Here is a 22023-nt window from a genome sequence, read left to right on the forward strand (position 1 = left end):
CAAATAACCAACGGAACAGCCAGAGGGGTGTCAGAAAAGTGTTCCCATAAAAACTTGAAATGTCTTCAAGACTGAGCTAGAGACAACCAGGTAAAGAGGAGGGTTTGAACAGGGAAGTGGTACACTCAGATCTTCATCTGTTAAAGCTCACACTGGCAACAGGTAGGGATTGAGTTGGAGGGAAAGGGGACTGGAGACTAGTGAGTTAGTTCTTTGTGGGAATCCAGGATTGGCTAATGCTGTAGAGATGAAAAAGAGGCAATAAGTGCAAGAGGTGTTTGAAAGATCCATGCATTATTACCTGGTAAATGATAGCTTGCGGGAGGATTGATCATTATCTAGGATGCTTTTAGTTGCCATAACAAAATTTGACTCAGAATAGCTTAACGTAAAGGGATAGGTTAGTTCATAGAACACTGAAGGATTGGTTGATCCAGTGGTTCAATAATGTCATCAAGTACCCAGGTTGTCTCTATTCCTCTCCTCTGCCATCTACAACGCAAACTTCATTCTCAGGTTGGCTTTCTTCATGGTACAAAATACAGCTATCAGCAATCAGAGCTGCAAGCTTTCTTGTTACATTAGGAGAGAAAGAGAGACACAGAGAGAATATCTCTTTCCATGTGTTTCTCCTAAGAGAACAAAGTAACTCCTCAGAAGGAGTCAGCAAACTCATTGGCTCAGATTGGGTCAGGTATCTGTTTTTGAACCAAACCTTGTGGCTAGGGAAATCCCATGTTTTTCAATGGGGTTCTGGAACAGATAATGGGCTGAGATTTCAATGATTGACTTAGACTAATCAAGACCCACACCTGGAACTAGAGTCCACCTGCAATCAAATTAATCCGGGGGAGGGGGTAAAGGCTGCTGGGAAGTTGTGTTCATTAGAATGTTTTTCAGCTGCTAGAAACAGAATACTCTGAATAAGACTGGTTTAAATACAACAAGTCACGTGAGATAACAATTTCACATAATTTTCTGTTTGGCATCTTAATTGTAGGTTTCCACTATTACCTACAGGGTACCTCTCAAGACAATGTCCGAAAAAGGAAGAACATGGCCTCTTCCAGCGTATAGCTCATAAAAGCAAGAGAGCCTCTACCAGAAGCTTCTATCACACTTCCCCTTACATAACCTTGGCCAGAATTGTGTCACATACCTACAACCAAAAGGTATTGGCAAGGGAATGGACCACCGTGATTAACTTAGACTTAATCAAGTTAAATCTGACCCTCCCTTGAGGCTGAGATAGCACCAAATTCCCTAAAGCACGTGGCCATGGGTAGACGCCTCTGAACAAGAGTCCTGTGGGGAAGGAGAAAGGGAGAGTAAACAGGTGTTGGGGAGGCAACCATCAGTGGCTGCTGCCGAGCTTAACCAAAAGGAGCTTAGATGAACGTCCAGGTTGGGCAGGTGTGGCACTGTTAACTGAGATAGAGGACTCAGCGGGGGAAGGGAGCTCATTTTTTGACCTGGTGAATATGAGATGCCAGCCAAGTAGAGAAGTCCAGAAGGTAGATGCATATAAGAGTTGACTGCTCTTTCTTCTTAAAATCCCCTCTTCTTCTGGTTTCCAAGACACCACAGTGTCCTGATTTGTCTCCTGCCTCTACAGCAAGCATGTCAAACTCATGGCCCACGGGGCTGCATGTGGCCCACAACAATATTTTTACAGCCCAGACAATATAAATGTATGTAAGAAACGTTTTAATAAAAAGCTTATAACTTGCCGAAACCGGTTTGGCTCAATGGATAGAGCATCGGCTTGGGGACTGACGGGTCCCGGGTTCGATTCCGGTCAAGGGCATGTACCTTGGTTGCGGGCATATCCCCAATAGAGGGTGTTCAAGAGGCAGCTGATCGATGACTCTCTCTCATTGATGTTTCTAACTCTCTATCTCTCTCCCTTCCTCTCTGTAAAAAATCAATAAAATATATTAAAAAAAGCTTATAACTTAATTTTTACAATATCCTATTATACATAATTATTAATAATGAACTATAACGTTCACTAATGACTGATTTTTATAATCATGTTGCATTCATTTCCCTTACACGCCTTATGCACAGGCACACCATTTCTCTTCACTAATACTAGCAGCGAATATTTTAACAGCTGATTGCCAAGTCATTAGTTGTACTGACTTGTTTGGTGTGCACAACAGGAAATATTTTGCTTTCAGAGAACAAGAAAATTAGGTTTATTTGCGTCACGCTTATTAATCTATGCAGTTATTCAGTGTCTGGTAAGTTAATGTTCAAGAAAAAATATTAATTTTTATTAAAATGTTCTATTATTTTATGTTAACGGTTACTCGTTTATTTCAGCCCTTTGTATTCAGCATGTCTCTATCGAAATAAACCTACATTTCTATGAAAATTAAAGCTTTTTTTTTTTTTTTTTGCCACCCACATAAACTAAAACCTTGTTTATCTGGCCCGTGTTAGCCTTTGAGTTTGACATGCTTGCTCTACGGCATTCCTTCTCAGACCCCTTTATGGATGCTGCTCCTGTCATCCTTCCCTGGGATATTGGGAGTCCTCGGTCCTCTGCTTTTTAAAATTATTAGTATGTTTCTTCTCCTATGACTTAAATTGTCCAAAAATTGTTTGTTTTTATTATTTTTTGTTAATCCTCGTCTGAGGATACTCTTTCCATTGATTTTTTTAGAGAGAGTGGAAGTGAGGGTGAAAGGGAGATAGAGAGAAGACAGAGAGAGAGAAACATCGATGTGAGAGACACATTGATTGGTTGCCTCCAGGGCAGGGGATCGGACCTGCAACCCAGGTACATGCCCTTGATCAGGAATTGAACCTGAGACCCTTTGGTGAGCAGGCTGACACTCTAACTACACTGACCGGGGCAATATCGGTTTCTTTTTAAGTTCGTAAGTCTCTGGAGCAAGAGAAGCCATATCTTAACATAATGCAGATACTATCATGAGAAATTAAATTTGACTTTGAGGTCATGATTGGTTGAGACTTTTGGGTATCACATTTTGTGGGGAGAGTGAGTATATTTTTCATGTAAAAAAAAAAAAAAAAAAAAAGGATAAATGAATACATAAGAAGTACCCTGGTAAAAGAGTCATAATTTGTTTCACTCTCCATCCCAATTAAACTACTTCAACAAATGATAAACCATCAACCAGCTGTTGTAGCCAGAAACCTAGAAATCATCCTCAACTCTATCTCCCTCATTTTTTACTTTGTGCAACAATGATCAGGTCCATTAATTCTATCTGGAATGTTGCTCTGTACTCAATCTTCTCTTTTGCCACTTAAATCCGGGGCACCACCATCCTTTCCCCCTGGGCCAAGCAGCAGTCTTCCCATTATCCCCCCTGCCTCTACTGTTGCTAAACCCCAACCCAGGCTCTAAGCAATACTGATCATGTCATGTTCCAGCTAAAATCCTTCTTAGGTTTCTCATTGCTCTTAGGAAAAAGTTCAAACACCATATGAGAGTTCCCATTGCTTTCTAAGGCCCTTCACTTTAACCCTGACCATATCTCTGGTTTCATCTCTAGATAATCCAGTTCCGGCTTCTGCTTTATCCCCTTTTGCCTTCCAATCCTTTAGGTCACAGGTTAAGGTCACTTCCTTGAATAGGGTCTCTGCTCCCATAATTCAATGTCTTGCACTTCCTCTATTACTCTACTTACCCAAATTGATTGTAATTATTTGTTAAAGTCTGTCTTCTCTTCATTTGTTGAAGTTCTGTGAAGGCCAGGACTATGTCTTTCTACGTTCTAGATCCCTATTACCTAGCACAGAGCATGGCCACAATAAATGTTAAATAGTACTTAGTTTTTTAAAGTTTTCTTGATGTAGGACCTATAGGTGATAGTTGACACCAAATATATACATGAGATAACTTAGGGACATAATATCTCTAGAAAGAGAGAATGTAAGAAGTAGGAAAGACAATGATGGCCTGACCAGATGGCTCAGTTGATTGAGCATTGTTGCGTACACAGAAAGGTTGTGGTTTCAGTTCCCTGTTAGGGCACATACCTGGGTTTTGGGTTGGAATCCCTGGTTGGGGAAAGCAATTTCTCTCTCTCACATCAATGTTTCTTTGCTCCCCTCCGCTCCCCTTCTAAGCATGTCCTCAGGTGATGATTAAAAAATAATAATAATAAAATAAAAAAGAAAGACAATGATGATTAAGATGAAGAGATGAAGGGAAGCATGGCTGGTGTTGCTCAGAGGTTGAGCACCAACCTATGAACCAGGAGGTCATGGTTCGATTACCAGTTAGGGCATATGTCCAGATTGCAGGATCAATTCCCAGTGTAGGGCATGCAGGAGGCAGCCAATCAATGATTCTCTCTTATCATTGATGTTTCTCTCCATCTTCTGTCCTCTCTGAAATCAATAAAAATATATTTTAAAAAAATAGATGAAGGGAAGGCTAAGGGGAAGAATGATTAATGAGTGGCCAGATAAGTACGAAGAATGGCAGAAGAGAATGCAATAACAAGTCAAAGTGGAGAGATCATCAAAAAATTGAAAATATCCAACAGAGTCAGCCACAGCAAGAGGAGAGGATATAGACTGAAAAGTGCCATTGGACTTAGTTACAGAGCAAGAAAGCTACTGTTTAAAAACAGCTGAGTGCATCATTTGTTAAATTAATATAATTAAGAAGGTATTTCCAGGTGGTGGGTACATGGTGCAATATATAGATCTTATACCATAGAATCCCATACCTGAAACCTACATGTCATGTTGACCAATGCCACCCCAGTAAATTAAAAAATAATAATAAAGAAAGAAAAAAAGATTACTTATAACAGGGGACTGAAGTACAGAAGATTGGCTAGTAAGAAATAAAGAGAGCTCTAAAAATAAACGTAGTAGAAGGAGCAGCTACTATCCCTTAGGACGGAGACACACAATACCCAAGGAAGAAGCCCTACCAGAGCTGAGAAGCAAATCTTGTTGAAGGTACCAACCATGGCCTCCTAAATGGGTACAGAGAAGTCACTGGGAGGCCACATCAGTAGAACTTGCTAGAAAAACGCCCTCAGTGCAGATGAAGGCTGTTCTTAGGGAAATGCCTCCGGAGCACTCTGAGACAAAACTGCTCGAGGAAGGTGACAGCGAAGCTGCCCGCCACGGGCAGGAGCCAGGCCGGAGAAGCGGCAAGCACCGGAGCCAGGAGCGCTCGTAGGGGCCTGTGAACCAGCACACCGGAGTTCTTTACTGACAAAGGAGCAAAGGAAAAATATTCATGTGCCCCGAGACGGTGGAGAAGGCTGAATTTGAAGCTTGTAGGCCACAAATTGATAACTGGCACACGGACTGTGGTTTGCCTTTTCGTTTTCTTAACTGTGTCTTTTGCTAAGCAGTTTTAAGTTTTGATCGAGTCCAATTATCTTTTTTTTTCTTCATGTAAGGTTAGTGATTTTTGTGTCCTCTCTTTGTCTAGCTTTAAAAAAAAAAAGGTATTCCCCCTTGCTCCTCTTCACTAATTTCTCTGTTGGTCCAGCAGAGATCCACTGAACATCTCCTCTGGCCAGATACCGTGCTAAGCCTCAGGGAGTCAAGAGAAGGAGAACAAAGTCCATTTGGGCCTGTGGGTCACCACCCTGGCCTTCAAGGGAAAGTGACAAAGCACTGACTCGTACCCCAGTGGAGCCAGGGCTTGCCACTTCATTGAAGTTGGTAGTGATTGGCTCTACCAATCACATTCAATGATATAAAAGTTAGTGCATAAGTCCAGAGGTCAGGAAAACTTTACTGTCTTGCTCTGAGCTGGCAGGAGGCAAAAGGGAAAGTATGTGTGGCACACTATTGCATCATTTCTGCCTGTTCATAAGTCAGTCACAGAGGAGAATCTGGGTTTTTCCAAGAAAACTGGCTTCCTCTGCCCAAAGACAGAAAAGAGAGAGCAGTTCAATTAAAAGAACATCGCCTCAAAAACTCTCTGAAGTTGATCCTATTTAATATTCACTCTGCAGAGATTCTGTTAGCTTTCCACAATACATTGTGTTACTGACTAAGCCACTGCTCTACTGTTTTTTTGTCTCCCCACCCCCCACCCCCACCCTGTGTTTTAACTACTGGCAAAAGTGTGGTTCAGTTTGTGTTCCACACACTTGATACGTGGATTCTGATTAAATATTGGAATTTCCCTTTGAAGCGCTCTGTGAACTAGGCAGCAATAAGGACTGAAGATGTTGTAGACTGAGTAAGGTAAGACTAAAGGGGTGCTTGACAATTTCAAGCACATCAAATATACACAACATTATTTACCAGCTAATGACAGGCTATTTTATCTTCATGGAAGCTTAAATAAGAGGAAACCTGCTGGAGTTGAAGCATGACAAGTTTAGATTAAATCCAAAACAGTGTTTCTTGACATTAAAATGTTTTCCTGAGGAAGGCTGAAACAGTTTCTAGTCTGGAAGCCTCTGAGACAGGTAAGGAGAATCTTATCAGAGAAGCCAGGAGGAGCCTGTAAGACACTACATGTTTTTATGATGCTGGGCATTCTTCTTATAAAGCCAATAAAAGCAGAAATAGACTTGTTTTGAGGGATGCATCAAATTCCTTTACAAACAGCTACTATACTATAATGTTTTTATTAAACCACTGAACTCAGTTGGGTGTGAACAGGATACAACTTTATTCTTTTTCAAATGACCACTTTCAAAGCATCTGTGAATCATGAAAAGAAATTGGGGACTCTCGGGCAATCTATTTAGTTAATGAAAAGGGGAGGTATGAGACACCATAACCTATCCCCGTGGTTAAGAAACTGCGGCTCGCGAGCCACATGCGGCTCTTTGGCCCCTTGAGTGTGGCTCTTCCACAAAATACCATGGCCTGGGCAAGTCTATTTTGAAGAAGTGGCGTTAGAAGAAGTTTAAGTTTAAAAAGTTTGGCTCTCACCGAGACCGGTTTAGCTCAATAGATAGAGCGTCGGCTTGGGGACTGAAGGGTCCCGGGTTCGATTCCGGTCAAGGGCATGTACCTTGGTTGCGGGCATATCCCCAGTAGGGGGTGTGCAGGAGGCAGCTGATCGATGACTCTCTCTCGTCGATGTTTCTAACTCTCTATCTCTCTCCCTTCCTCTCTGTACAAAATCAATAAAATATATATATATAAAAAAAAAAGTTTGGCTCTCAAAAAAAATTTCAATCGTTGTACTGTTGATATTTGGCTCTGTTGACTAATGAGTTTGTCGACCACTGGCCTATCCTAATCAACTTACTGGGTTCAAATCCTAGCTCCTCCATTCCCTAGGGGTAATTTTTCTGAGCTTCAATTTCCTCATGTGTAAGATGCATAAATTAGTAGCCTGTATCATAGGTTATTGTAAGAAGTAAACAGTTAATGTCTGTAAGGTCTTGGCACGCCATAATAAATGTTAGCTGTTACTAGTATGAATGTATGAACAAATATACAGATGCATATTGCAGAAATTCAAGTCATGACACAAGTGTGGGATGAATTGTCACAGTTAGGAATGCAGTAGGAAAGATGGGACCCAGCTTCAGGGTGATGCTGTTAGCTCAGACACAGAGCAGTAACTCCCACCTGCAAGAGCCCTATGAAGTTGCCTATGAAGAGCTCAGAGTGAAGCAGATGCCTTTGTAGCATAACTCAGCTTTTATCACAATAAAGACTTTCACAACCAATAATTTTGATAGGTTGGTAGTTTACCAGAAAATACTGTGGATTCAAGCTTAAGCCAAAAAATTTCCTCTCTGGGACCTCAAGAAAATCATGTTTCTGTGCTTGGCCCTGGGTTTTATAATTTCTTAACAGATCCTTTAATAAAAAACAATTTTCCTTTCTAAAAAAAAAAAAGTGCGGTGTAGTGTCAGTGGTCATGCCTCCTGAAAATTAATAGGAGTCTGGACGGAGACAAGGGAGGGGTACTTTCTAACTAATTAGAATTTTCTTACTATGTTTTCCTTTAATAAAGGGAGCATCTCATACATAATAGACATTGTTTTGCAAAAATAAAGTTTAAATCAAAATGTTTTTAAGGCACCATTGTGAGAAACTGAAACCGAGGCTATCAAAATTTTAAAATAAAACTAAGCGTTCTGTGAAATGTGGATAATCATTTCTTAATTTATAATTAGGATTTTGAAATAAGCTTTTTTTTTTTTAAGATATAGATTGGGTATGTAAATGATGCAAATCTCTGCCCACAACCTCCATTAGACTTTAGCTTTTGGGGTCTGGCCCGATGAGTTGGAACAGGAATAGAAAAATAAGCTCCATAGAGCTTCTGCTTGACAGAAATGTCCTCAAGGGACCCTGAGCTCAAGCCTGAACTTTTCCAATGCTTCCATCTCAAGTCCCCGAGGAACTGGGGTGAGTCTAACAAGAAGCGGGGAGGGGGGAAGAGTAAATCCTCCTCCACTGGGGAGGGTGGGAATAACAAGTTATACTTGTTGGGTGCTTGTAAGGAGCCAGGCTCTTCCTCCAACTCCCGCCGTGTGTCACTCAGTTAATCACCCCAACAACCCATGAACTGGTTATTCTGATTATCTCTGATGAGAAACTGAGTCAGAGGGGTTCACAGCAATCTGCCTGCTGCCATTCACTTACAAAGAGGTGGAACCGATGCTTAGTTGGTGCCGGCCGATACAGGCCGTCGGTACTAGGCCTCAGCTTTGCTTATGGATTAGAAAAATGCAAATGAACAACACCCTTGCTGACGGGTAAAGCGGGTGGGTGACTTATGACTTCTGAGATAAGGAATACCTCTGTGAGGAAGGGTGTGTGGGAACCAAAGGTGAATTCCCAGTGTGTGCGGTTGGTTGGGAAGAGGTCCACGGCCAACTCCCAGCGGGTCCAAACCGAGAACTGGAGCTTTCGCTCTTTGTCCGTGCCCCAGTGTCCGCGGGCCAAAGGATGGAGCCACCACGGGCCGCCGGCCACGTGGCCCAGCCCGGGAGCCAGGAGGCGGGGCCGTGGGGGCGGAGCCTGAGGGGCGGGGCTGGGGCTCAAGGACGCGCGGGCCGGGCGCAGTGCGCCTGCGCGGGAGGTGGGCGGGGCGGGGGTGGGGGAGACCTGCGGGCGCGAGCCGCGTTAAAGGCGGCTCGGGGCGCAGCTCCCAGCCCAGTCCCGGCAGTGCGCAGGCGCGGGCGGCTCCCCTTGTCAGTCGGCGCCGCGTGCGGGTGGCTTTGCTCGGTGGCTGCGGCGGGTCTTCGGCATCATGAGCGGCTTCAGCAGCGAGGAGCGCGCCGCGCCCTTCTCCCTCGAGTACCGCGTCTTCTTCAGTGAGTGCGGCGGCCCCGCGGCCCCTCCCCACCCGCCCTTCCATTCATTCCCGGGCCGTCCCGCCTGGGCGCCTGCGGCCCGCGCTCAGCCCCCTCGCCCCGGGCGCGGGATGGGCTCCTCCGGCCGGTCCGTGGGGCCTGGGCCTGCCCTGTCGTCCCATTTCACAGGTCCGGCCCGCGGGCGGGACGGCATAAGCTCGGTTGGACCCGAACCTGGGCCAGGCTAGTGTTGCAGGTGCCGGGCAGTGTGTGATGGGAAAAGGAAACCTCTGAGTCACCCTAGAAAGGTTCCTGGAGGGAAACTAATCCCTTTAAGAGGATTGTTCAATTTGGAAGAAAAGATGGGGCTTAAGGGGAGGCGGGGGAGGTTCCCTAGGACCTTCATTCCTTCCTTATAGCTCTGACTTGCCGCCCCTCGTTCTACAAACGGGGAGACGGGGACCCAGACCCATCCATCCCTCCAGGGGGATTTGCTGGCAGCGCTCCTGCCTGTGCCGCGTGTTTTCCCGCTGCCCTGATGCTGGGAACCGGCTGTGAAACAGAAAGCCATTCCCTCCCAGCACACGGTGACGTCAGCCCTGCCGGCGGGGTCAGAAAGCGCCCAGTGCTGACCCCTGTGCGGGGACCGGGCGTCTGCGGGGCGCCTGCCCGAGCCCACCCGGAGCGGAGGAGCTGCAGGCCGCGGAGCCCCGCTCCCCGGGGCGCACTCCCTTCATCCTTGTAGGTGCAGGAGAGCTACCCCGGCTTTATCCTTACTCTCTACCCCTGTCCCCAACCCGCCCCAAGCCATTAGGACTCGGTGATCGGAGGCGTTCAACAATGTGTCACCAGAGGCACTTCTGCTTTACCCTCTTTACCGTTTTGTTTGGAAGGGAGTGGGCAGGTGCACTCATTTCTGGGAGTTCCCCATCCAGTGTGTGAAGGAGGGCGGGGAAGAGCGGGTTTACAGGGAACAAATGGGATTACGGAAAGAAAGAACAGAGCTCCTATCCAAGAGTAGCCCGGGGTGGGAGGAAAAGGTAGGTGAACTCTCCAAGTGTACACATCTGGTTGAATATTAGACTAAATTCAGCACGGCTGCGACTCGCCACTATTTTAAACGTTCGAAAAAGCATCAAGGGCCGTGCAGGAACGTTCGGGACGTCACTGAACTATATTTTCCGGAGTTCCTGTTGGCACAGGAATTCCTCAATAGGAGGGTTTCAGAGGGGTGACTGGTTTGAAGGACTGGGGATGGTTTGGGTGATACTCCAGTTATGTTTGCAGAACAAACACAGTTTTTTAGGTTGTGTGTTAGTAGCAAATATTTGATAGCCACTCAGAAAGACCAAAGCCACTCCTAGACTTGGGCACTGGCTAAAGTAACTTTTCACTAAATGGAACTCTCTGGAACTTAAGAATACCAATAATTAGATCCAATTATAACATTATATAATTTTAAATGTTTTTTTTTTTTTTTTTAATCCTCTGTAAAGTTACATTTGCCAGTCTCTTTAAAACTGAGAGTGGGTCGGACAGCTGTCACAGAGGCCTGGATGGGATTGGGAGTGGTTGGTCACTGTTGGTTTCTAAACCTGAATGGATGCCATGTGGACTGACTCTGAAGTTTTCCTGGAGAAAATAGGGAAGTTTTTAAATTACTTATGGTAGTTTTATCTCCAGAATATAGAGTGTTGTTGCAACTTGATTATCCTAAAGAAAAGTCAATCTCAGCTGGCTCTGTCTTCCTGGAACATTATTTAAGGCATCCTGGTTTATAATTCAGCAAACTGATCCCCTCCCTTCTCTTTGAGCCCAAGTATGAGGCAGTCCCTGTCCTTATTATAGAGGTTAGTACCTCTTAGATGCCTGAGGAGTGCAGAGGATGAACACTTAACCCAGTTGGGGGGGGGAGTCAGGAAAGGTGGAGTATACAGCCAGCTTTTTTGTGGGAATAAAATCTTGGTGTAAAAATGTGTGCTGTGCCATTCTGGTGAGTGGTGTTGACAGTAGGGGAGGCTATGCATGTGTGGGAGCAGGGGGGATATGGGAAATCTCTGTACCTTCTCCATTTTATTGTAAATCTAAACCTGCTCTTAAAAATTACGTTTCTTTAAAAGTGTACTTCATATATCTGGAAATATAATTAACAAAAAAGTAATAACATTTTCTAATTTATTTTGCAGAAAATGAAAAGGGACAATATATATCTCCATTTCATGATATTCCAATTTATGCAGATAAGGTAAGATGTTCTTATCTTTTGAGCCTAGTCTCTTTACTGAGGTCGGATAGTTCCACATGTGGATTTTCTTGTATCTTAACTAGAGCCCTTAGTGGCTGCCAGCTGCAGGCTGGGGCCTCCTTATTCCCCCTCCCCTGCTGCCTGCTGCCACCACCACCACCACCATCACCACCAATGCTGCCACAGGTGGCCAGGGCACGGCTGGCCAGGGGGAGGGGCCAAGGACGGTTGGCTGGCCAACCCCACCCCCTGGTCAAACTCCCAGTGGAACACCTGGTTGAGGGGACAACTTGCATATTAGGCCTTTATTAGATAGGGTAAGGTCTTAAAATGCCTCATTGTGCTGTGAGCTAAGGGGCATTGACTGAGAAGTCAGTCTTAAATACAGATTATTCAGTTAAAGAAGCAACTATCGCTTGGGAAAGGAGTATAGGAATAGAAGCCAATGTTTTAAAGCTGCCTTGATAAACAAAAAAATTCACATTGGTCTTTTTTGTATGTGTGTATGGAACTAAAATCTTAGTGTTCCATTTGTGGTTTTAAAAGTAAGTAGCCAGTCCAAAACTTGGGCTGTGGAATATTTACTAAATAATAAAAATTTAAAAAAACTAGATTATTCAGTGAATACAGAGAAATTCAGTACTTTTATTGGACTGGTAGAGTTAAGATCTGCAAATAGTGTTAATAAAGGTAAGTCCACAGACTTCTAAAAAGAGGTGCCTGTTCCTGTATATACAGTGAGCCAAAGAGATCTAACTTTACACAGATTGGTAGGCTTACCACAAAATGGTAAGCATCTTTACTTCCCTAGGAAAAAAAAGTCTTCAACTACATATTCCAAAATAGTCATGATCCTTGGGAAGTAACCTTAATTGCTAGTGGGTTACTTTTCATTTTTACTTTCATTTTGCCTTTTTATATTTTCTAACCTTTTTATAAAGATCATTCAAAATTTGTACATATTCAAATAGTCATTTAAAAAGAAGAAAACGCGACTTTTTTTAGCCTTCTTCGTAATAGAAGTCTGTACTGAATTTAGGAACTGACAAAAACAAATGTTCGATTCTTTTCTCTACCTTTAAAACATTTTTTTATTTTCATTTAATCAGGAAGCTTGATTCACAGTGTGTGCAAATCTTTTGAGGTTGTAAACGCTACATAGGTTATTGATCTTTAGCTAGATGTCTGTACATGAACACGTGAACATCATATTCCAGCGCACATCTAGAATACTAGTAAAGATGACATTTTATCCTTGGGTGTGTTTGTCCTTATTTATCAGAGAGAAACAGACAAATTCATTTTACTACTACCAGGAAGTTAGCTGCAGGTTGGTATTGACACGTGGACATTGGCAGAAAATCCAACCCAACCTGTGTGTTGCTTCCAAGGAGCCTACTTGAGCTGGGGCTCCAGCCGGAGGCAATGGAACAAACATCCCCAGGCCAGTGATGTTACAGGAGGGACTTCTAATTGGCATGTGTTCTCCTGAGAGATTCTTAGAGTGTATTTACTCAGAGGCTCTACTTTGTTACATCTGATTTCCTTGGAGTTGATGTGGACTGCAGGATCCTTCCTCCTGAACACGCATCATTTGAATATTTTTTGTATAATTAGTATGCATAGCAAAGTACTTTGCGGTAACATCTTACACCATTTTGAGTAATGAAGAGGAAAAAAGTGATGACCCTAAGTTTATTGATGGTACCTTGGCATACAGATGTACTAAGGAAGGAAAACATTTTCTTGACATACGGCTGTGTTGTGTTTTTTATTTTTATTTATGTATTATTTTTATTGGTTTGAGAGAGGAAGGGACAATGAGAAAGAGATAGAAACATCAATGATGAGAGAATCACTGATTGGCTGCCTCCTGCACGCCCCCACTGAGAATCAAACCATGACTTCCTGGTTCATAGATTGACGCTCAGCTACCGAGCCACACTAAGCCAGGCTTGTTGTGTTTTTTTTAAAACAATGCTCCTGTCTTAATCCATTTGGGCTGCTGTAACAAAATTCCACAGAATGAGTAGCTTATAAACAGCAGACATGTATTGCTCACAGTTCTGGAGGCTGCAAGTCTGAGATTGGGGTGCCAGCGTGGTCAGATGAGGGCCCCCTTCTGGTTGCAGACAGCTCAGAGTGTCCTCATGTGGCAGAGGAGCCCAGGGCGCTCTGCAGAGCCTCTGTACAAGTCACGAGGGTTCTACTCTCATCATGTCTTGACCACTTCCCAAAGGTCCCACCTAATATGCCATCTTCTTTGAGGTGTGAATTCTTGGGGAACACATACATTCAACATACGAATTTTGGACTTCAACAAGAATTTTGGGGGGGGGGGCACAAACATTCAGACGGTAGCAATAAGTGACTTGACAGTATTCTAGCCAAGGACTATAATGATCGTAGCAATTGTTGTGTCTAATCTTATTGCTTCAAGTTTCTTCACAATGGGAAACTGAAGACTAGACTGGTGTCGCGTAAAACATCTTCACTCAGGTTATTCTGTGACCCTTTGAAGTCTCATATGGATTGGTTGGGATCACTGAAATGAAGACTTTTAGCCCTGGTTGGTGTGACTCAGTTAGTTGAGCACCCTCCCATTCACCGAGAGATCGCCTGTTCAATTCCTGGTCAGGGCACATGCCCAGGTTGCAGACTTGATCCCCAGAAGTGGACATGCATGAGAGCTGATCCATGTTTCTCCCTCTCTTTTCCTTTCTCTCTAAAATCAATAAGAACATATTTTTAAAAAATACTTTGCTCTTGTACCACCCAAAAGGTGGCTCAAAAAGCACAAGCTCTTGCAACAAATCTATTTCACTAGTGTCCATTTCTCAGTGAACTTCAGTACTTCAGATTCCTGCCTGAGAAACAGGAAAGCGTCCTTTTGTTTCGCTTTTAAGGAAATTCACTGTGTACAAAACGAGTAAGGGCGTGGTACACATAAATTATTTTGGATTGTAGCCTAAGTAAAATAACAGATTGACTCCATTGGTTACAAAAGAGTGTGATTTTAAAAATATTTCCGCCCTAATTGGCCTGCGGACTGAAGGGTCACAGGTTTGATCCTGGTCAAGGGCATGTAACTCGATTGCAGGCTGGATTCTGGCCTCCCCGGGTGCTTGCCAGAGACAACCAGTTGATGTGTCTCTCTCACATTGATGTTTCTCTGTCTCCCTCTCTCTCTAAAAAATAAAAGGAAAAAATATTGGATGAGAATTAACAACAACAAAAATTCCAATGTAATTAAATTTACATACATTTTTGCATGTGGGTGACCATAGGCCATATCCCTAACATGTTCACCCATTAGGCAGATGATAATGAGAGAGACGGTACCTCTAACATAACACACTCAATTCTACTAAGGAAAATGCCCAAAGGATTATCCTACTCTAAGTCAGGACCTTTCCGTGTGGAGAGCATTTGACTTGGGATACATGCCATTAGGTGATCAATCCAGCCAGTCCTGGGAATCCTTATAACTCAGACACCCTGCTTGGATTATTTCCAAATCCCATTGGGTGGAAGAAGGTAAGGGCAAGGACTCACTGACTTTTGTTGTTGCTTTTTGTAAGCATGTCCTTTGCTCTTGGGTCTATTTGGAATCAAATATAAATGCACCTGTAGTTCAGAATGTCTTCTGGCTTAAAATTTCTAACATACCAGAAATTTTTAAAATACAAAAGAGAGTATAAACAGTCTGAAATGTTGACTAAATTAAACGTTATCTAAATATGAAAGTATTCAAGTATGATTTGATGTTTTAGAAGTTTGATATTTTTTCTATTCTATCTTCAAGTTTGACATTAAATACTAGTTCTGTCAATATAGGCATGTGTTTGCTTTTCAGCGACTGTGGGGAAGCATTTGTAAATATGGAACTATGTTTCTTTTCTCTCTTAAAAAAAAGTCAGACTTCTAATTAAATGGGTTGATGCTTGAGAAATATAAATATTTTTTGCAGTGTGTATTATTCTTAGCTTTTTAAAGATACTATCTCGCTGTACCCAATTTTTTTGCCTTCTTTTAAATTTTCTATTTCTGTTCCATAAATTGAAGTTGTAAAAATATCACAGAATCTTACCTAATAAAAGAGAAACATGCAAATCAACCATCACTCTGCTATGCCCACAGCCAATCAGCGTTTGTATGCAAATGAACCCAACAAAGATGGAGGTTAATTTGCATATACAGGTGCAGAGCAGAGTGAAGCTTGCTATGAGAGGAATTGGGGCGGCCAAGAGAGCTACTGGAATGGTACTCTGGACCAATTGGGGTGGCCCGGGAGTGAGGAAATGCTGGTTCCCAGGTGGCTGGGGAGAGGGGACTTGCCAGCTCCCGGGCAGCTGGGAGTGAAGCCAAGGGAAGGACGGCCTATTCTTGCACAAATATCGTGCAATGGGCCTCTAGTTAATAATATAAACACTGTCTTTTTCAGCTTATTATTTATGTAGAATCGTTGGGTTTTCTGGGTTGTTTTTGTTTATCTTTTGGTTTTGCATTTTCCAAACCAAAGTTAGAACTCAAAACATAGATGAAAATTATCACAATTAAACATAATTGACATGTCATAAATAAGAATAAGCTCCTATTTCCCCCTCAGAGGAGCTTTAAAAATGACTAAAGATTGAAAATAGCTATTCTAACCATAATTTCTGTGATTTATCAACTTTATAAAAAAACTAATTTGTGCTGATTAAATATGTGTATATTGTTCTTAAAGCAAGTCTCAAAACACAATAACCAAACAAAAATATATTGATATGTTGATCACAATGATTGGTTATATCTGAAGACTTTGAGAACTCTATTTTATGGATAGCAAGTCTTGATTTCAGTCCTGGTTTTATCACTGACTAGTTTTATGATGTTGAGCAAGTTACTTTACCTCTGAGCACTGTTGGTGTTGGTGGAATTTTATGTTATATTCTACACTGACAGCTCATGATTCTATATATATTTAACTTGCTGTTGAAGTCTTATTAAAGATTTTTATTTCAAAAGTCAAATAATATTGTTAATATTTATTGAATGCTTTCCATACCTTAGGCTCTAGGCTAAACCCTTTATGTGTATTATTCCCTTTCACCATCATGTCATTCTCTGAGCTAGGTTCTTTTATTAACCTATTATCTGGGATCACCGGCTAGAACTCATAGGCAATAGTCAGGCATTCAGGCTCAGAACTCGTGATCTTAATTACTGAGCTATACTACTTCCCATGAGGCATGTGGGTGGGTGGATTTTATTTAGTGCCTTTCTGTTTTTTTCTACAGTAAACATCTCTTTGATAATGCAGGAAAGAAAAACTTGCTTAATTAAAAAAAAATTTTTTTTTGTTTTAGCTTAGAATGCAAAGGAAATAAGTAAGAGCTTTCTTCCTTTGGGAAGGCCATAAAGTTTTGTAGTTCAGGGTCCTTAATGGCCCGGAAGCCCTGGAATGCCCATTGGTGTCTTTCGGAGGTTCTGTGAATCCTCTGAAATTGCATTTTGCTATAAATATGCATTTTTTTCTCAGAAAATGTATATTTATAGTAAATTGTAATTTTCTAAGGTCAGAATTCTCAGTTGTTGAAAATTTTAGAAAAGTTTTTAGATAACTGAAAATGCAGACTCTTTGCTTGATTTTTATAAAGAAAAGAAAGTAAAGTAATTATGGTTGAAATATCTGTTTTTAAAATTTAGTCATTTTAAAGTCCATCTGAGGGGACAAAAACAAGAGCTTATTCTTAGTTATGACATCAATTAAGTTTGTTTACTTTCTATAGGTACACATGGCTCTAGGTATAATAAAACATAAGTGTTTATTGAAACTGCTATAAAGTAGAAAATCTGTGTAATTGGGAAATAAATGAGTATTACTGAAAGGTATTGATTTTTAAATTTTAATGGAGTAACTGTCTTCCCTAGACTCTCAACACAATCCTATATAATCCTATATAATAAAAGCCTAACATGCTAAGTGTCCAGTCATCTGTTATCCATTTAACCAATCAAAGCATAATATGCAAATGATATGCTAAAGCTGCTCAATTGCTGGCTATGAAGTGCACTGACTACTAGGGGGCAGATTCTCTGACTGGTAGGTTAGCTTGCTGCTGAGGTCTGGCTGATTGGGACTGAGTGAGTCAGGCCAGACATGCCCTGGAGCCTTCCCGAGGTCCCTCACCAGCTGGCCAACCTCCCAAGTCTCTTCCTGGCTCTGATCATGCACTGATGGGGTCCCTTGGCCTTGCCTGCACCCTCTTGAAATCCAGGACTCCTCAGGGGATGTTGGGAACAAGTTTTGGCCCAATCCCGCAGGCCAGGCCGAGAGACCCCACTGGTGCATGAATCCATTTATAATATGGACGAACTCCAGGTTCATTCATATTGTTATAATTTGTAGGAATTCCTCTTTTTAGGCTGAATAATAGTCCATTGTGTATATATCCATTCAAGTGTTTACAGACACTTGGTTGTTTCTATGTCTTGGATAATTGAATAATGTTACAATTAACAGCGGAGTGCAAATATCTCTTGGAGATCCTGATTTTATTTCCTTTATACTTACCCATCAGTGGGATTGCTGGGTTGGATGGTAGTTCTATTTTAGTGTTTTTAAGGAGCCTCCATACTGTCTTCCACACTTTTCTAATTTACAATCCCACTGACAGTAAATAAGGCGGAACCCATTTACTACTTTTAGCAACTCAGAGTTTATCCTATAATCACAAAATTTACTTTCAAGCCAAAATTTAAAACTAAGAGTTAAGAGCCATTTTTACTGGGTGAGCATTTTTTTAAAAAATATGTTTTATTGATTTTTTAGAGAGGAAGGGAGAGAGATAGAGAGCTAGAAACGTCGATGAGAGAGAAACATCGACCAGCTGCCTCCTGCACACCCCCCACCGGGTATGTGCCCACAACCAATGTACATGCCCCCGACCGGAATCGAACCCGGGACCTTTCAGTCCGCAGAACAACGCTCTACCACTGAGCCAAACCGGCCTCGGCGCATTTTTTTTTTAATGTATTTTATTGATTTTTTACAGAGAGGAAGGGAGAGGGATAGAGAGCTAAAAACATCGATGATGAGAGAAACATCGACCAGCTGCCTCCTGCACAACCCCTACTGGGGATGTGCCTGCAACCAAGGTACATGCCCTTGACCGGAATCGAACCTGGGACATTTCAGTCCGCAGACCGATGCTCTATCCACTGAGCCAAACCGGTTTCGGCTGGGTGAGCATTTTTAATAAGATATTATTGGAAATGATGAAATGTGCTGACCCTTTTAGCACCTTTATGGGAGTAGAGCATTTTCTTATCAACTATACAAGCTCTTATGGTAGGGATTGTATGCCCAAAACTACTCTAGGAGTTTTTTAAAAAGGCAAGATGACTTTGTTTTTTTATTAGCCTCTTGCTGTATATCTAATAAATTTATAAGATATAATAAATTTATACATTTATAATAAAATTAGTAAGATAAATTTAGAAGAAAATTCTACCACCACTGTTTCCCAAATTTTATTGCAAAACAAAAATAAAAGGAAGGTTGGTAGAGTTGTGATTTTTTTTAATTTCTTCCTATAATCTGATATTTACTTAATTGCTGAAGTTATCTAGAGAAACCCATGTTGGATCAAATAGGAAATGCTAATTTGAGCCATGTATGTAATTTTTCAGTACAGCATGTCATGTTCACTAGGCTTCAGGTTCAGTGATGGAAACAGATCATATGTCATGAGGCATTCATAAACCTCTCAGTAAAGATACATTTAACTTTACTGCTAGGATTCAGAGATAGAATGCAATTAAGAGCATGTTTCTTATTTATACATACTTAACTACATTACTAATAATAGCCACAGTCTACTCATTAGTAAATGACTTATCAGACTATTGACTTGATCCACAAGAAAACTAACCAGTTTGGAGATGAGACCGAGGACTACTTTGCTACTGTAATATTCCTGTTGAATTGATGAGGTTATCGGCCTAATCAAGGTATAGGTTTCTTGCTGGTTATATACCATATGACCTAGCAATCCACTTTTGGGTATTATCCAAAGGAAATCTGCATTCCTATGTGCATTGCAGCATTGTTCATAATATCCAAGATGTGGAAACAACCTGTATCCTTTGATGGATGAATAGATAAGAAAAATGTTATTTATGTATTTATATGTATATATGTGTGTGTGTGTATATATGTATGTGTGTGTGATCCGGGCCCCGCTCGGGGGGCCCCTCTTTGCCAGCCTGGCCCCGATCAGCTTTCTTTTCTTTCTTTCTTTCTTTTTTTTTTTTTGGGGGGGGGGAGGGATTTCGTGGTTTTTATTATTTTTTTTAATATATTTTATTGATTTTTTTTGCCCCCCTCCCTCCCCCCATACATATCCTCCCTCCCCAGAGTTTTATGTCCATTGGTTGTACTTATATGCATGTATACAAGTCCTTCAGTTGATCTATTATCTCCCCTAACGATCAGCTTTCAACACCCTGATTAGGGCTGGGGCCGGCCAGCCAACTGCCCAGGGCCCCTTTCTCTGGCCAGCCCTATCTCCAATCAGCCCCCAACATCCGGATCGAGGGCTGGGCCAGCCAGCCAACTGCTTGCAGCCCCTCCCCCTGGCCGTCCGCGCCCCTGATCAGTCCCCAACACCCCAATTGGGGGCGGGGCCAGCCAGCCACCCTCCCATGGCCTCTTCTCCCTGCTGGCCAGGCCCAATGGGCCCCCATCAGGGTGGGCCACCGGGACCTCACCCATGCACAAATTTGTTCATTGGGCCCCATAATATATTATGACAACATGGCTGAATCTTGGAGGCATTATGCTAAGTGGAATGAATCAGAAAGACAAATACTGCCATGGCATCACTTATATATGAAAAAAAGTCGAAGTCGTAGAAAGAATGATGGTTATCAGTGAATGGAGGATAGGGGAAATAAGGAGAGGTTGGTAAAGGGCACATACTTTGAGCTATAATATTGTAAAATGTGACCATAGTTGATAATACTGTAGTGTATAATTGAAATTTGCTGAGAGAATAGAACTTAAATAATCTCTCCCTCCAAAAAATAAAAGATAAATGTGTGAGGTGATGGATGTATATAGGTCTGTCAGATCATCACTATGTAAACTTTAAATATCTTATAACTTTGTCCATTATACCTCAATAAAGCCAGAAAAAAAGATAAAGGTTACATTTCTTCTATCCATTAAAAAATTATTTTAAAACACTTTCATTATTGGAATGGTATAATTTAAACTTGTTAAGTTTCTCATCTCCTTAGAATCTGGACATTTTTAATGTTAACATTCTTATCTTATTGATTAAATGATTGCTATATTTCTAACTTTGGGAAATCAGAGCTAATGCTAATTAATCAGAGCCTCCTTTAGGCTGGTCAAAATCCCGCCACTAAGAATATTATTATTAACCTCTGTCTCCCTTTCCCTGTAACTATAAAGGATCTGAGAGCTTAGATCCCAGAGTAGGGATTTAAAATTCAAAGCGCCGAAACCAGTTTGGGTCAGTAGATAGAGCATCAGCCTGCGGACTGAAAGGTCCCAGGTTAGATTCCAGTCAAGGGCATGTACCTTGGTTGCAGGCACATCCCTAGTAGGGGGTGTGCAAGAGGCAGCTGGTTGATGTTTCTCTCTCATCGATGTTTCTGACTCTCTATCCCTCTCTCTTTCTCTCTGTAAAAAAATCAATAAAATATATATAAAAAAATAAAAATAGCCGAAACCAGTTTGGCTCAATGGATAGAGCGTCGGCTTGGGGACTGAGGGGTCCTGGGTTCGATTCCGGTCAAGGGCATGTGCCTTGGTTGCGGGCATATCCCCAGTAGGGGGTATGCAGGAGGCAGCTGATCGATGACTCTCTCTAATCGATGTTTCTAGCTCTCTATCTCTCTCCCTTCCTATCTGTACAAAATCAATGAAATATATTTTTTTTAAAAATTGAAATTAAAATTAAAATAAAAAATAAAATAAAATTCAAAGCATAGGAGTGGAGAACAGTTCCAAGAAGTCCTAACAATGGGGATAGTAAAACCATAAATTCATGATGAGCTAAATAATAGTTGAAACCAGTTAGAATTAAATAAAAAAAGCATGAATTCCTGGGTGGTATTAAATTTTCTAAAATCTTGTCTTGGTATTTTTAAGTAATGAACATTGGAAATATTAGGATCCACAATTTCTCCCCAATTTATAACTTATAAAGTACAAAAAACATAAAATTTGTCATTTTAACCACGTAAAGTATCCAGCTCAGTTGTATTAAGTTCATTCATATTGTTGTGCAGCCTGGCCAGTGTTGCTCAATGGTTGAGTGTCCATCTATGAACCAGGAGATCACGGTTCAATTCCTGGTCAGAGTACATGCCCAGGTTGTGGGCTTCATTCCCAGTGAGGGGCTTGCAGGAGGTAGCCAATCAATGATTCTCTCATCATCAATGTTTATCTCTCCCTCTTTCTTCTTTTCTGAAAGCAATAAAAATATATATTGTTGTGCAACCACTACCACCCTTCATCTCCAGAGCTCT

The 22023-nt window shown here is 41.8% G+C and overlaps 3 protein-coding genes across 3 annotated transcripts in view; all 3 read left to right on the top strand.

Annotated features, from left to right (window-relative positions):
* The window catches only part of SAR1A (secretion associated Ras related GTPase 1A), a 197743-nt gene that overhangs the window by 116622 nt on the left and 59098 nt on the right, over positions 1 to 22023 (top strand). The window lies entirely within an intron of this gene.
* Positions 1 to 22023, top strand: part of AIFM2 (AIF family member 2) — a 132277-nt gene that overhangs the window by 18517 nt on the left and 91737 nt on the right. The gene's annotated exons all lie outside the window — the stretch shown is intronic.
* Positions 9010 to 22023, top strand: part of PPA1 (inorganic pyrophosphatase 1) — a 41940-nt gene continuing 28926 nt past the window's right edge. Inside the window, exons 1-2 of the mRNA XM_084903714.1 lie at positions 9010 to 9251; positions 11417 to 11475. Of these exons, the coding sequence (XP_084759840.1) occupies positions 9188 to 9251; positions 11417 to 11475 (123 nt within the window). The 5' untranslated portion in view covers positions 9010 to 9187. The remainder of the gene's footprint in view (positions 9252 to 11416; positions 11476 to 22023) is intronic.

The sequence above is a fragment of the Pipistrellus hanaki genome (assembly GCF_964339955.1).
Source record: "Pipistrellus hanaki genome assembly, chromosome: 14".
Classification (NCBI taxonomy): Eukaryota; Metazoa; Chordata; class Mammalia; order Chiroptera; family Vespertilionidae; genus Pipistrellus; species Pipistrellus hanaki.